At 25.4% G+C, this 13,584-nt stretch overlaps 3 protein-coding genes and 1 long non-coding RNA gene across 6 annotated transcripts; 3 read left to right on the plus strand and 1 right to left on the minus strand.

The window, feature by feature from the left end:
- Window positions 1-28: 28 nt before the first annotated feature.
- On the plus strand, window positions 29-1,347 carry LOC122513335 (probable ATP-dependent RNA helicase DDX53). 2 transcript variants are annotated; one of them, XM_043629664.1, is made up of 3 exons: window positions 29-100; window positions 816-978; window positions 1,053-1,347. In XM_043629664.1, exons 1-3 carry the CDS (start codon window positions 30-32, stop codon window positions 1,164-1,166), a joined length of 348 nt encoding a protein of 115 aa, XP_043485599.1. In that variant the 5' UTR covers window position 29; the 3' UTR covers window positions 1,167-1,347. The 2 variants fall into 2 exon arrangements, with proteins under 2 accessions (XP_043485599.1, XP_043485598.1); XM_043629663.1 differs by having other exon boundaries at window positions 56-705.
- Window positions 1,348-2,777: 1,430 nt separating this feature from the next.
- LOC122513350 lies at window positions 2,778-3,208 on the plus strand. The gene is made up of 2 exons (XR_006302726.1): window positions 2,778-2,899; window positions 3,015-3,208. It is a non-coding gene; the product is annotated as an uncharacterized LOC122513350 (long non-coding RNA).
- On the minus strand, window positions 2,901-5,487 carry LOC122513314 (N-acetyltransferase ESCO2). Of its 2 annotated transcripts, none has more exons than XM_043629624.1 (7): window positions 5,396-5,487; window positions 4,308-5,156; window positions 4,002-4,230; window positions 3,749-3,913; window positions 3,472-3,677; window positions 3,256-3,381; window positions 2,901-3,152 (listed from the first exon to the last, which is right to left on the minus strand). In XM_043629624.1, the coding sequence occupies exons 2-6, from the start codon at window positions 5,105-5,107 to the stop codon at window positions 3,258-3,260; spliced, it is 1,524 nt and encodes a 507-aa protein (XP_043485559.1). In that variant the 5' UTR covers window positions 5,108-5,156; window positions 5,396-5,487; the 3' UTR covers window positions 2,901-3,152; window positions 3,256-3,257. The 2 variants fall into 2 exon arrangements, with proteins under 2 accessions (XP_043485559.1, XP_043485560.1); XM_043629625.1 differs by lacking the exon at window positions 5,396-5,487 and having other exon boundaries at window positions 4,308-4,864; window positions 4,948-5,037.
- Window positions 5,488-6,057: 570 nt separating this feature from the next.
- On the plus strand, window positions 6,058-8,857 carry LOC122513311 (synembryn). Its single transcript, XM_043629622.1, has 10 exons — window positions 6,058-6,295; window positions 6,395-6,534; window positions 6,628-6,740; window positions 6,816-7,111; window positions 7,348-7,514; window positions 7,612-7,864; window positions 7,972-8,116; window positions 8,197-8,341; window positions 8,419-8,538; window positions 8,631-8,857. The coding sequence occupies exons 1-10, from the start codon at window positions 6,221-6,223 to the stop codon at window positions 8,752-8,754; spliced, it is 1,578 nt and encodes a 525-aa protein (XP_043485557.1). The 5' UTR covers window positions 6,058-6,220; the 3' UTR covers window positions 8,755-8,857.
- Window positions 8,858-13,584: the final 4,727 nt, after the last annotated feature.

Genomic DNA, 13,584 nt, shown 5'->3' on the forward strand with positions numbered 1-13,584 from the left:
TATTGAACGAGATTGATTATATGTTGGACATGAATCTTGCATTTCACATCAAAAAAAGTTTATCTTATGTAAGGATGGATAGCCAATTTGTTATAATCAGGTATATAATATATAGAGCATCTTAGTTAAAGGAAGCATTTAATATAAATATATACATATTATTATTTAATGTGTGTTTTGAATGTTTAAATATTTTTAATATTTCCAGTAGCACTAATTTGTCAAAAAATATTAGGCGTTTTGCAGAAATATATATGAAAAATCCAATTAAACTCCATGTTCAATCTGCTCAATCTGTTCTACATAAAGTACGCCACGAAGTACAATATGTTTCCCACGAAGCAAACAAATTTCGTGCAGTTAGTATTTTATTTAAATGCGTGTCGTTTTTAGTACACAATATATTGATTTTTTGTAAGAAAAAATGAAAAACAAAGAAAACATATTTTTGATATTTTTACAGTTGCTTCAATTCGTACAAAAAATGAATCTGAAGGATAAAATAATCGTATTTACTAATGAGATATCTCGAATAGATGAATTGGAACGTCGTTTTATTCTAGCAAACATAAATCGTAAAAGTATTCTTAGTTTAAAAGATATAAACGATAGAAAAACCGCAAAGATTAAAATAGAAGAAACAACAGCAAGAATTATTATTACAACTGATCTTTTATTCACAGAATTTCATATTAATGATATAGCGTATGTTTTATTTTATATATTTTTCTTTCCTTTTGTTATCTCTTTTTAGTTCTATTTATGTTTGATAATTTAAAAAGAAATATATATATATATATATTTTATCTTTTTAGGTACGTCTACAATTATGATCTTACATTTAAATTTAAAAATTATAATCGTCGAATTAGATGGGCAATATGTGATGATAAAACTGGAGTCAGCATAATACTTATGACAGAAAAAAATATGAGAGATGCCAGACGTTTAATTACATTACTAAAAAGTTCTGATCAAGTAAGTTGTAAAATTTACATTTTTATTGTGTATATATATATTTATATTTGTTTTTCTTTTTTATTTCTCCGTAGAAAGTGCCAGAAGACTTATATGTTATAGCGGAGGTGTACAGAATTCAGAAAGAAAAACAGGCGATGATGAAAGAAGAAGCAAATGCAAAAAAGAACAAAGATAAAACAGTGTAAATAAAACTAGACGCATCATGAATGGAATTAGAAAAGATTTTACCGGAATAGCTTAACTACTAATTGATAAGAACTTTGGTTGTTACTATGTTTTAATTATTTGTGCAATTTTGAATTTTACATACGCTATGTATTTTGGATGAAGAATAAAATAATTATGTGCATACATAAATCCTGAAAATCAATTAAAATTTGTCTTAAGTACCTGATCTTGAAAATAATTTGTAGAAAGTTTTAAAAATATCCCTGAAGAAAAAATTTTCTCAAATGTATAAATATATTTAAAAGATAATATATTCACTTATTTATATAGGATATTTTTTAAAAAGAATTGCAAATAAAAATATCATTAATAATGTAGACATAGTATTTTTTGGTTAGACGATTAAAAAAAAATTCATTTCTATTCTATTTAATTGTGTGTGTGTCTAGAAGCGTTATCATCATTAGCATTTCATATTGAATTATTTACAAACTAAACTTGCCTTTTTATAATACGTACAAAAGTATTGAAGTATTATTTAAAAACACACAATAATAATAAAACAGAATGATTCCTACTGGTTTATTCTTAATTGATAAATTTAGTTACTATAGAAATGACCACTAGTGACATGGTATCGATACAAGAAACTAATTTATACTTTTAAATCACTAGATTAAAGAACACTGGCTACTTCTGAATATTTTTATTTCTCTTTTACTTTTATGCAGAAAACTATAAAAGAGGGATTTACCTAGCTTTTAAAGCAATTTAAACAATTTGTCTAATAAAGGGTATTTTTCTTAATATTAGTATCAATTTTAGTTAAAAATAAAAAAAAAAAAAAGAAAAATTAATTTCAGATTAAATAAACTGCCTTAAAAAATAATTGTTTAAAGTTATTTTCAAATTTTGTACGAGTACATATGTATATATATTTTTAAATAATTACGTATTAATTTCAATTAATATTATATATTTCCTTTTGATGAAACTTAATTAAACATAGGAAAATAAAATTATTGTAACATGTTTAATACAACCTAACTTACCTATATTTTTTATTTGTATTTAAGAATGAAATTAATAATAGCAGTCTCAAATATATATATTCTTTTAAATAAAACGACTATTGTATAATGATAATTGAAAATCTATAGTAAAAGTTAAATCAAAGATTAAAAAATTACAATAGAGAAGGTCATAGAAATAGAGAAAAAAATTAATTGCAAGGATTAACCGTGATACCAAATTTCTAATAAATTTATTAAGAAAGGAATAGTTGTGTTTTCGATAAAGACTAGAAACATTTGAGACTAAAATTCGTGTAAATATAATATTTATATATTAACAGATAATTTGTAGAAATTAAATATACTCTAATATAAATTTATAAACGATAATATGTGAAATGTACAATTTTTTTTTTCTTTTTATGTAAATATATATAGAAACAATTAGAAAAGTAGAAAACTATCTCTTTCTGTTTCTACGAATATGTTTCAATTAATATAATTAATATATCGCTCTCTCTCTCTCATAATGAAAGACGATGGATTTTATTAGAAATTTGATTTAAGTTTTAAAAGAATTTAGTTAAATATGTAAAAGTATTAAAATTTTGTTGTTTCTATATATATATATATTATTTTTGTTTTTTCCTTTAATTACTCAAAAGTTACAATCAAAATCTATATAGCGAAGATCAATTAAACAAGACAAGTTAAAATGGGCAGAAGCAAAAGCAGAAGTATGTAAATCGTTCTCTTTACTTCCATTATCTATAATTTTTAAAAAGTTGTATGTTTATATGTCAAAAATTTACCTGAAGAAACACGTTCTTCGAATTCATTGTGTGTAACCAGCTTGTAGATATCAGCTGTTGTATGCAAAAGGGGATGACAACGAAGAAGACTTTTACTAACATCTTTAACGAATTTTCTAATGTCTTTCGAGAAGATGGAATCGAAACTGTACAAAAAAGTCCCAGTACATCTGTAATTCTAACAAAATAAATAGAAGAAAAGAACGAATAATAAATAGACAACATTAATAAAAATGATTAAATTATTTTATACCCTGTAAAAGACTAAAGTTTAAACTTACTATCAATTGTAGACTTTAAAATTTTTGCTTTTGGTATACTTCTCTGCAAATAATTTCCCGCTGGGTGTTGGAGTAGAGAATGCGATGTCATCCAAGGACATTATGTATCCATAGAAAAATTTGGCTCTGAGAAAATTTTCAAAATAATCGCTTGATTAGGTAAATACAATCTTTACAAAGTATAGAAATGTAGAAGTGAATAATTAAAAAATATACCTCAGAGTATCTACAAGTTTCGTAGCTATGCCTTGTTTGCGATGGCTCATTGTTGTCCATACGACATTAATACCACACTTAGCAGGTGTTTTTTCAGATGTACAACAATTTAAATCTATTAACTCTGGTATCATACGAAATGCAGTTTCTATATGCTCTGCTACCAGCACGCCCAATACGTTTTTATCTTTGATGTATAAATATACCTAAAAATGAACACAATTAGCCATTTATATCTCTTCATTCATTCTAATGACGACAACAAATATTTATTTACCTGTTTATCGCTATAATTTGAATCAGCTAAACCTAAATCTCTGTCGACGACGTTCAAAATTTCTGTTACCTTTTTCCAACATTGTTTAGAATCGGATGGTTCTATTAAAATTATTCTACTCGATGTTAAGGGATCCTCCATGATAATTCTTTCATTTTTCCAGCCCTAATGCATTGAATATAAATATAAATAATATTAAACAAATGATAAAACAATTTTAATGAATGTATTTAAATATAACGGATATACTTACTTGAAATCTTAAAGTTCTAATGCTGTTATGATAATTTAAATGAGCATTTTCATCCTCAGGATCACCCAATTGATAAACGATACCGCATTCAGTACATTGTGTAGCTCCAAAATGTTTTTGACCTGCATCTAATTGATATTGATTTTCCCCGCCACCACCACCTTTAGACGATAATTGCCATTTCATTCCTTTTTTAACTCCTTGCATCGATTTTATATTCTTGTTTTCTCTTTAACAAATTTAAATGTTTAACGTCAAGAATGTAATATTAATATACATAATTATATTAATTTAAATTATATTTACGCATTGCTCATAAAGAAACCTTTGTTGAATAGAGGATAATATTTTTCTTTGTTTTCCTTCTCAACTTTAGTTATATTACTGTCAACATTTAAAGTAGAAGAAAACAAAGGATTTTTAGTATTATCATCAATTGATGTATCCATGATATTCATAGCAGATGTTATTTCGCTAAGTTCATTAGGCAAAGTTGTTCCAACATTGTTCGGTAAAATGTTAGATTTTAATGGAGACAAGGTAATCTTAGTATTATCGTTAACTAAAGTATCCATTGTGTCATATTCATCATTAGCCCAATCATCTTCTAATATTTTCAATATGTTATCTATTTTACTCTCCTTCATTATACTTTCAAACTCTGGTTTATCTACTTTCAAATCAGCAGCATCGTCTAAACATAAATCCATAGATTTAGATGAATCTTTAATGAAACATTTTTTCAATTCGTTACATCCAACTTGATCATTTGATTTTTTCGACTTGATACTTGAATTATCTGTTACGTTTGGTATTTTAGGTGCATTAGGTCCTTGCTGAATTGTTGGATGCAAAATATTATTCTGAATCGATTGCGTATTAAAGAGAGAATGAGCTTGTGTTCCATTGGTAATCATTTGCGTGCTAGTATCTATTTGACTAATACCTTTATCGTTAGATGATTCTTTAATATTTTCTTTCTTATCTAACGATTTAGATAATTCCTTGGTAGGTTTTAACTTTGCTTTAGGTTTTTTAATGCGATGAAACACACCAGCATTTATACTGTTCCAACTGCGTCTCTTGTACAAATACTTTTGATTCATGTTGAGAAATTGTCCTGCTTTTCAAGTATTTAATCTTCTGGTTTTATACCTTTGATTTTCAATATTTCAATATCAAAATATGTTAAATAAATAAATTAGAATTACTTAACCTTGGCTACGTGTTTTATCGTTCGCGTGATTTAAATAAATATTTACTTTGATAGTTCAAAATTATTTAACGCAATAAAATGATTGATATTCTCGATGGTGTAACAACGATTAGTTTTGTTTTAAATTAATATTATAACAAATAAATTAATAAAAGAAATCTACGATCAAACAATCAACCTTCTTTTCTTTGCTTTCTTCTCCACGTGGATTTCCCGCTTTTTCCTTAAGAAACATTTTGATTGGTTACTTTTTTTATCCAAGAAAATGATTTTAGAATAAATCATTTTTATAAATAAATCTTTTTTACTTCGAATTTAAAATAGAAATCTTTTTTTATATGTTTAATATGATATTATTAATACATAAATATGAACAGAAGAAACTTTGTTCGTTATGCGCATGTGCGAATATTGTCTTAATTAAATGCGGGAAATTTAAATGGTGTATTTAATCGTGCTATTCAAATATTAAAGTAATAATAAATTATAAACGAACATTCTTCTATATTTTATTATTAAAATATATTATAGTTATTATTTTTTATGAAGATGAGTACAATTTTATTATATTATTTCTATGCTTTCATTATTTATGATAGCGTAATTCGAATTTTATATTTTACCGCTTATACGTGACACCTTGCGCACAACAGTAAAATACATTTTTTTCTGTCTCATTTGTCTGTTTTAGGTTAAGTTACTTTGTTAAAAGAGTGTGAATAAATACAATTAAATGTTTAAAATTGAATTAGTAAATAAATCCTTTAATGAAAATAAATTAAATTAAAAACTGAGACGAGAGAAAAAAAGAAATTGTTATTTTCTCGTTGAGGGGAATAAAAAATATAAATTAATATTTTATCCAAATTTAGAAAATGTATTATTAATGAAATTAAAATGGTACCTATTTATGTAAACATAATCTATGTATAATCTATATTTAAAAAACTATAGAAAAATAAAAAATATCATAACTGAATGAACAATTAAACATTCAATTGCTATGGATGACTTAGCGCGAAAATTAATTTCTGGGAGTTGTACTTTTAAAGATACTCTTCAAATATTTGTCAAAAAAGTAAGTTATACGAAATAAATTAATAAATGTTAAGAAATAAAAGGTACATTTAATAAAATAACTTTTATCTTTTTTTGTTGGATTCATTGATATCAACAGTATGAGGACAGATCTATGCTTGAAAGAATATGCGATAATCAGTTACGAGAAGAAACCTGGAAGATATTATTTCAATATTTATCTAAATCAGAGTATGAATCTATGCATCTTAATTGTTTAACTGCATTGCGTATACTTAGGTAATAATAATTATTAATATTTGTTTGCATGCATACAATAAGAGTATGATTCATTTATTATTTACATTTTTCTTTATTTTATTGTTTATGCAGTCGAGACAAAACTGATTTAAATAAAATCGTTAGCAAAGAAATGGTAACGTTGTTATTACAATTGGCAAAACTGGATTGTCAGAATAATGAAGAACAGGATCCATCTACTAACGGTAATGATTATTTTTTTAATATCAATCCAAGACTTTTCTACGCTTATTTATTTAGTTCTTATTTTATTTTTTCAGTTCCAATAGAATCTGCTAAAGTACTCTGTAACTTATTGTATCATAGTTTTAAAGTACGAGAATGTTTGGTAATAGAAAAGAATTGTTTGGAAAATCTGATTAATCGAATCAATAAGTATGACTCCGATTCGTCGCATGAAATGAAATTGTTCGATATCAAAATGTTATTTATATTAACTGCATTAAATACACCGGCAAGAAATACGGTGAAAGATTTAAATGGCGATTCTTATTTGTTTAATATGTTGGATGAATTAGTGGAACAATATAAATCTAACGTATCGTTTTCTATCAAGGTATGTTTATCTAATGTACCGTGTTAAATATCGAGTATTTCATTTTTTGTCCAATAATTTTTTATCAGTTTTCTTAATGAAGCATTTAAGAGCTTATATTTGTACAACATTTTTAATCTTACTTTTATTTATAGAATATAATGGTAAATTTTTGTAGAAACAAACTGGAACATCCTCCTGTATATACATATAATATTATTTTTAAATGCTAATTACTATTGAAATTATTCTTTCAGAATGAGGATATAATTTTAATTTGTGATATTTTAAAAGTTTTATTTAACTTATATATACATTCTGAAGATTCAGTGATAGAAGAACAAGAAAAGAATAAAAAATTAACAACGTCTTTGTATACATTTTTATATAATAAAAATTGGTCAAATAATAACGATCTTGTAAGGTAAAACTTATCGACATATACAAAAATATTGCTTTTAATCTAATAGACATATCCAGATATCATTTTCTTAGATTAATTTTATTCTATTATTTATTAGCAATGTTATCAATTTATTGACTGCTATACCACTAAACAACTATATACAAATGATGCAGTCTAGCGAAAGCGACAACGACGACAATATTTTATATCAGAATACTGATGTTACAACAATATCCGTCATACTAGAATTTTTAGATAATAGATTAAATTACACAGAAAATCAATTAGAGAATCTTTCTCCAGTTGTTACTGTTCTCATTAGGCTGGTAAAAGCAGACAAATCTGTTCGAAAATATGTACGATTACAGGTAATATAATAATATCAAATCGATAGATATTCTCTATCATATAAGACGTTACAAAGATTGATTTTTTTGTTTCTTCTTAATTATTAAAACAACAATTATTCGTTAAGGTTTTACCACCATTAAAAGATGTAATGAAACGTCCAGAAGAGGGAACAACATTAAAAGCTAAATTGTGTAAACTTTTAACATCTCCAATCACCAAGTTACGGGACATTGTTGCTGAATTTCTTTTCATACTTTGCAAGGAAAATGGTACATATATATGTCGCATTTACTTAATATAATTTATAATTTAATTATATTATACCTTTAATATTTGTTCAATTTTGTAGTCAGCCGTATGGTAAAGTACACTGGATATGGGAACGCAGCAGGCATGTTTGCAAATAAAGGATTATTAGGTCGTAATCAAGAAAAGATATCTTATTCTGAATCTGAAGACAGTGATACCGAGGAATATTTAAAATACAAAGAACAGTACGTATTATAAATTATAGATCGAGTGTACGATAAATCAATTCAATATATTTCTAACATGATTATATGATTTCAAGAATAAATCCAGTAACTGGTTGTTATGAAAAAGCAAAACCAAATCTTTTAGATGGTATGACTGAAGAACAAAAGGAATATGAAGCGTTACAGCTTGTTAATCTCGTAGATCAATTAACAAGGTTTGTCTCTTTTTTTTCTTTTGAATAAATTGAAAAAAGAAGTCTGATAATATATTTATGTGAATAATAATGAATTTATTTATTTTCGTTAGGGGAGGATTAGTACGACCATGTCGTATTGGAGATGATGGTAAACCGAAACCTATAGAACATGTTTTAGAACTGCAAGATGAGTTACCAAAACAACAATATAGACGAGAATCAGATTCAGATTAATTATTTTGAATTGAGAGAAAGAGAGAAGAGGCGTAATGATTATAAATGATGTATATTATCTGTAACATCAAGGAATTTAATAAATGTTTCAAATAAATATCAATTTAATTTAATTATGCAAGGTGTTCAAGGTTTTTTCCTATCAAACAGTGTCAACATATTTTATGCACAAAAATAAGAACAAAATGTTCGCTAAAAAATCTTAGACACCCTGTATAGACGCATATACTTATTATAGATATATTCTATAAAAAATAAAAATACAAACACAAATAAAAAACAATAAATCAATTATATATCTACATACAAGATATATAATGAGAATATCAATTTGGTCAGTTTACTTACTTTATTGAAAAAAGAACAAAGAACAACGTTTACAAATTAAACAATTGGCAGGAAATAAAAGATATATATAACATTTTCCAAAATCACATGAAATATTTTAAACATTACAATTTTGGTAAATTGTGTTTTTTAATGTGCTTTTGTGAGCATCACAATATATTATTATTATTATTGCATTGCAGCCTATGCGCAGATAAGAATGTATGTTTCTCTACATGGTTTATGTTTTTTTTATTCTTTCCCTTCCGCTCCTTTTTTTCCTTTTTTTGCGTTCTTTTTTTTTCTTTTTATTTTATAGAACTGCATAGTAATTATCGCTTGAGAATATCTTAATATAGGATAGCGCATACAAATTGACAGATAATGGCAAATTGATCTGATATGACATGAGAAACAATGTATGATTATTTTAACGAAGAACATTTACATATTACTTTTTTTTTCTTTTTAGTATTTTATTTTCTTCTTCTCCTTTTTTTTTTCTTTAAAGTCTAATTTTGTCCATCCTATAGTAAAATATTTCCAATCTAATAATACATTTTGACAAATATATACATATACATATATATATACATATACATATACATATACATATATATATATACATATACATATACATATACATATATATACAAATATATATATATATAAGTAGCAAATATTTTATTATATATCTTTTAATTATGTAATAATACGGTATGTAGATTAAAATATCTTTTTTTTTGTTGTTTCATTTTTTTTTCGTTTGTAAAAGTGTATATAGAGATGTGTATATGTATAATAATATAATACCATAAATTTGTTTTTTATATTTCATATAAAAAAGAAACTAAAAATTTCTCCTAGGTACAAGGTAGAAAAAAAGAAGCTGATAGCCATTTAAACAAAAAACAAAAAGAAAAATGAAAATAATTAATTATTAGAGACTTTAATAATATAATACGTAGACTAGCGTTGACAAACTTTGGAGGAGATAAAGAGGATACGTATAATAGTAATAATAGTACTAATAATAAAAATAATAGTAATAATAACAATAACAATAATAATAATAATAATAAGAGAATAAGAATAATAGAAATATTAATAAGAATAATATTATAGTAACGAGATAATGGTTTATGATATAATGCGATAATGTGATAAATGACTATTGACTATAGAGACAAAAAAATAATAATATAATTAAATCGATAGAGAAAAAGCGCAGCGAAATACATTTGAGGGGAGTGGTAAAAAGCAAGTTTGTAAATGGGTGTTTAGTAAAGAGACTAAGTAAGTAGTCATCATCATCATCGTTATCATCATCATCATCATCTCAGGCAACTGATAATATTTCATATATATGTATGTATAGTCAGAGACACGACATAGTCTGTCTAAATAATACATTAGATTACTATAACGCGACCCATGTTCCTTGGCGTCTCATTAGCATATAAAAAATATATTAATATACACGCTTCTCTCTCCACACAACGTATTGCTTTACAATTTACTATTTTTTTGTTTCTTTTATGTTTTTATTCGATTACTTTTTAGTATTATTATTTTATTTTTATCTCTTCCTTTTCTTTTTTTTTGTTATTCTCAAGTTGTACTCTATTATTCTTTTTAAATACGGCGCATTTAACATTTTTTCAAGTACAAGATGACAAGTTTTTAATGGAACATTTAAAAAACATTTTGCCAACGTGAAATATTTCACATCCTAGTAAAACACCAATGGAGGTTTCAGGAAAACATGGTTTACGCATAGTGAATCCTTATTCACAAGAGAAAATGTGTGAGTGTAAGTAATTATTTGTATGCATGTATGCATGTATGTATGTATGTATGTATTATTAGTATTACATTTCTCTCAACAAATTTTCTCCGTTTAATTGGAATTCCTTTCCTTCTTTAAATACACGGACCATACATTTGTGTCTGTCTATCATTCTTTCTTGTCGATGTGTATATCGAATTATTAAAAATAAATGTTTTACTGCAGCTTGCTGTTCGTTGTGCACAGCATTATTCAATATCATTGTTTACATAATTGTAATATATTGCATACTCGCTGCTGCTGTTGCGGCTACCCGCTGTGAGTATACAAAACATTTAGATGTCGGTAAAAAAAAGTTCACAAAAAATTTCTCTACGGCTTTTCTTTCTTTCTTTTAAATCTTTTAGTTTCTCCTTCTCCTTCTCATCATTATCCCATTGTTCTCAGCTAAATATCTTAACATGTTAAAGACGGCAAATTTTTATATACAAGAAAAAAGTAAAAATAAAGAAAAACATTTATTACAAAGGATGAGGGAGAAGAAAAAGAGAGATTAAAAAAATAAAAAAGCAAGAAAACCTGACTATGTATGTATATAATGTGTGTATATATATATAATGTAGTTTATGCAACGTAACTTTACGAGTTTGCTCGAATAGCGAGCAACTCGGAAAAAACAGTTCTTTTTCTTATATATTTTTTTTCTTTTTTTTTTTTAATCATTTTTTTTCTTTATTTTTTTTTTTCTTTTTATATGTATGTATATATATTTTTCTTTAATATAGTTATTCTTTTTTTTGGTTGAACAAACATTAAACCATGTCTTATTTTTTTAGATCCTTCATAAAACGTTACTAGTATTTTTTATTATTATTTTTTGTTTTTTAGTTTTTTAATTAGCGGCAACGTCAAAGGCCTTTTTTATATTCGTCAATCATAAATCGGTCATCGTCGTCGTTGTTGTCGTCGTCGTCATCATAATTGTCGTAATCGTCGTAATAGTCGTCATTATATTTTTTTTTTTTTTTTAAAAATCGCAATCTAAAAATTAATTAGGGGGAATAAAGAGATCATGGAACTTCAAAAGGTATACTAAAAAATACAATACTTCACAGTTTAGCATACCAATGGAATGCAACTGTTGCGTGCGTGCGTGTATGTCTCGTGTGTAAATGTATACATGTATGTATTTACTTTACTTTACTTTACTTTACTTTACTTTACTTTACTTTATATTGCATGCATGCATGTATGTGTTGTTATTGTTAAATATGCAACGCGTTTATCTTTGCATCTACGCATTTGTTAGTTGATTTGATATGTAAATAAAGTACCTCCGAAAAAGGAACGTGTCATCAAAAATAAATATATTAGATAGATTAGATAGTATAATTAGATAAATGTAATGTATGTACGTGTGAATGTGTGTGTGTGTGTGTGTATCTTTATCCTTGTCGGCAAGTATATTTAAATATTTATTTAATTAATTATTTATCTTCCTCACCCCTCTATCTCCCCTACCCTTGCCCAAGAAAACCCGTGTTAAATATATTATTATTATTATTATTTTTAATATTAATAATATTATTATTATTATTATTATTATTATTATTACATCAAATGACTAATGTATATAAATAAAGCCAGTGCTCTTGAGGAATGGAACAACATAACATTTTTCATGCCATTGTAATAATAAGACTCTCATTATACTTATCATCTAATGACAAAATACATTAAATATTTGTACTTCAACTGACTAAGCAAGAATTATATTGTAATTCTGAGTGTTTATTCTTCCTTCCTTCCTTCCTTATTTTTTTTCATATCTTTTATTTATATATCCTTCTCTTCCACCCCCCTTTCTTTTTTAATTCTAAGGGAGAATACAACCCTCCCTAATTTATATTACCATACGCAGTGATAATGCGTATAAGGTAATAGTGATAAGAAAGATAATTCTATAATTAATAAAATAAGGCGTAAGAGTAATATATATGTATGTGTGTATACAAGTGTATATGAACACACACACACACACACACACATATATATATAGATATAATATTCTAATTACGATTGTTTTGGCACTAAAGAATTTAATTCCTTTAATATAATTACCGTTTTTAAATAAAGTATATAATGTAATATATATATATATGTTGTGGAATGCACTTAAATATATATATATATGTATGTGGAATGCACTTAAAATCAAAATATATTATAGTATAATAAATAATAATAAATAATAAGAGTAAAATAGTAAAAATAAACACAGAAAAAGAGAAGAAGACATAGAAAATAACAAACAAACAAATAAGAATATAATAATATTAATAATAATAATAAAATAATAATAATAAATAAATAATAATAATAATAGATACTAATAATAATAATAATAAGATATCATTGTCGTCGTCATTAATATATCGATTGTTACAATAATTGTAACAACCCCCGCCGCCTCCCTTCCCCGTTCAATTAATATTTAATTCCAACTTGTCATTTTTCTCATTTTTTCGAGAGTCAATATTATCGTCACGATTTTACGCGTTATTTTTCATTCATTTATTATATTTATTTATTTATTTATTTATTTATTTATTCATTCATTTCATTTACGCGTTGATGAGTATTCGAGTTAGAGAAAAAAGAAAGGAAGAGAAGAAATACATTAATATATTAAAAAGAACAAAATTTAGAACACA

This window comes from Polistes fuscatus, unplaced genomic scaffold, assembly GCF_010416935.1.
Source record: "Polistes fuscatus isolate 324 unplaced genomic scaffold, CU_Pfus_HIC Scaffold12, whole genome shotgun sequence".
NCBI classification, from domain to species: domain Eukaryota; kingdom Metazoa; phylum Arthropoda; class Insecta; order Hymenoptera; family Vespidae; genus Polistes; species Polistes fuscatus.

Bases quoted from the DNA above. Each gene is read 5' to 3' on its own strand.
- LOC122513311 (XM_043629622.1), top strand. From the start codon at position 6,221: ATGGATGACTTAGCGCGAAAATTAATTTCTGGGAGTTGTACTTTTAAA. The intron at 6,535-6,627 runs GTAATAATAATT...TTGTTTATGCAG, and splicing joins ACTGCATTGCGTATACTTAG to TCGAGACAAAACTGATTTAA. The intron at 6,741-6,815 runs GTAATGATTATT...TTATTTTTTCAG, and splicing joins ACAGGATCCATCTACTAACG to TTCCAATAGAATCTGCTAAA.
- LOC122513335 (XM_043629663.1), top strand. From the start codon at position 425: ATGAAAAACAAAGAAAACATATTTTTGATATTTTTACAGTTGCTTCAA. The intron at 706-815 runs GTATGTTTTATT...TTATCTTTTTAG, and splicing joins TTTCATATTAATGATATAGC to GTACGTCTACAATTATGATC. The intron at 979-1,052 runs GTAAGTTGTAAA...ATTTCTCCGTAG, and splicing joins TACTAAAAAGTTCTGATCAA to AAAGTGCCAGAAGACTTATA.
- LOC122513314 (XM_043629624.1), bottom strand. From the start codon at position 5,107: ATGAATCAAAAGTATTTGTACAAGAGACGCAGTTGGAACAGTATAAAT. The intron at 3,914-4,001 runs GTAAGTATATCC...TCAATGCATTAG, and splicing joins TTAGAACTTTAAGATTTCAA to GGCTGGAAAAATGAAAGAAT. The intron at 3,678-3,748 runs GTAAATAAATAT...GTTCATTTTTAG, and splicing joins CAAATTATAGCGATAAACAG to GTATATTTATACATCAAAGA.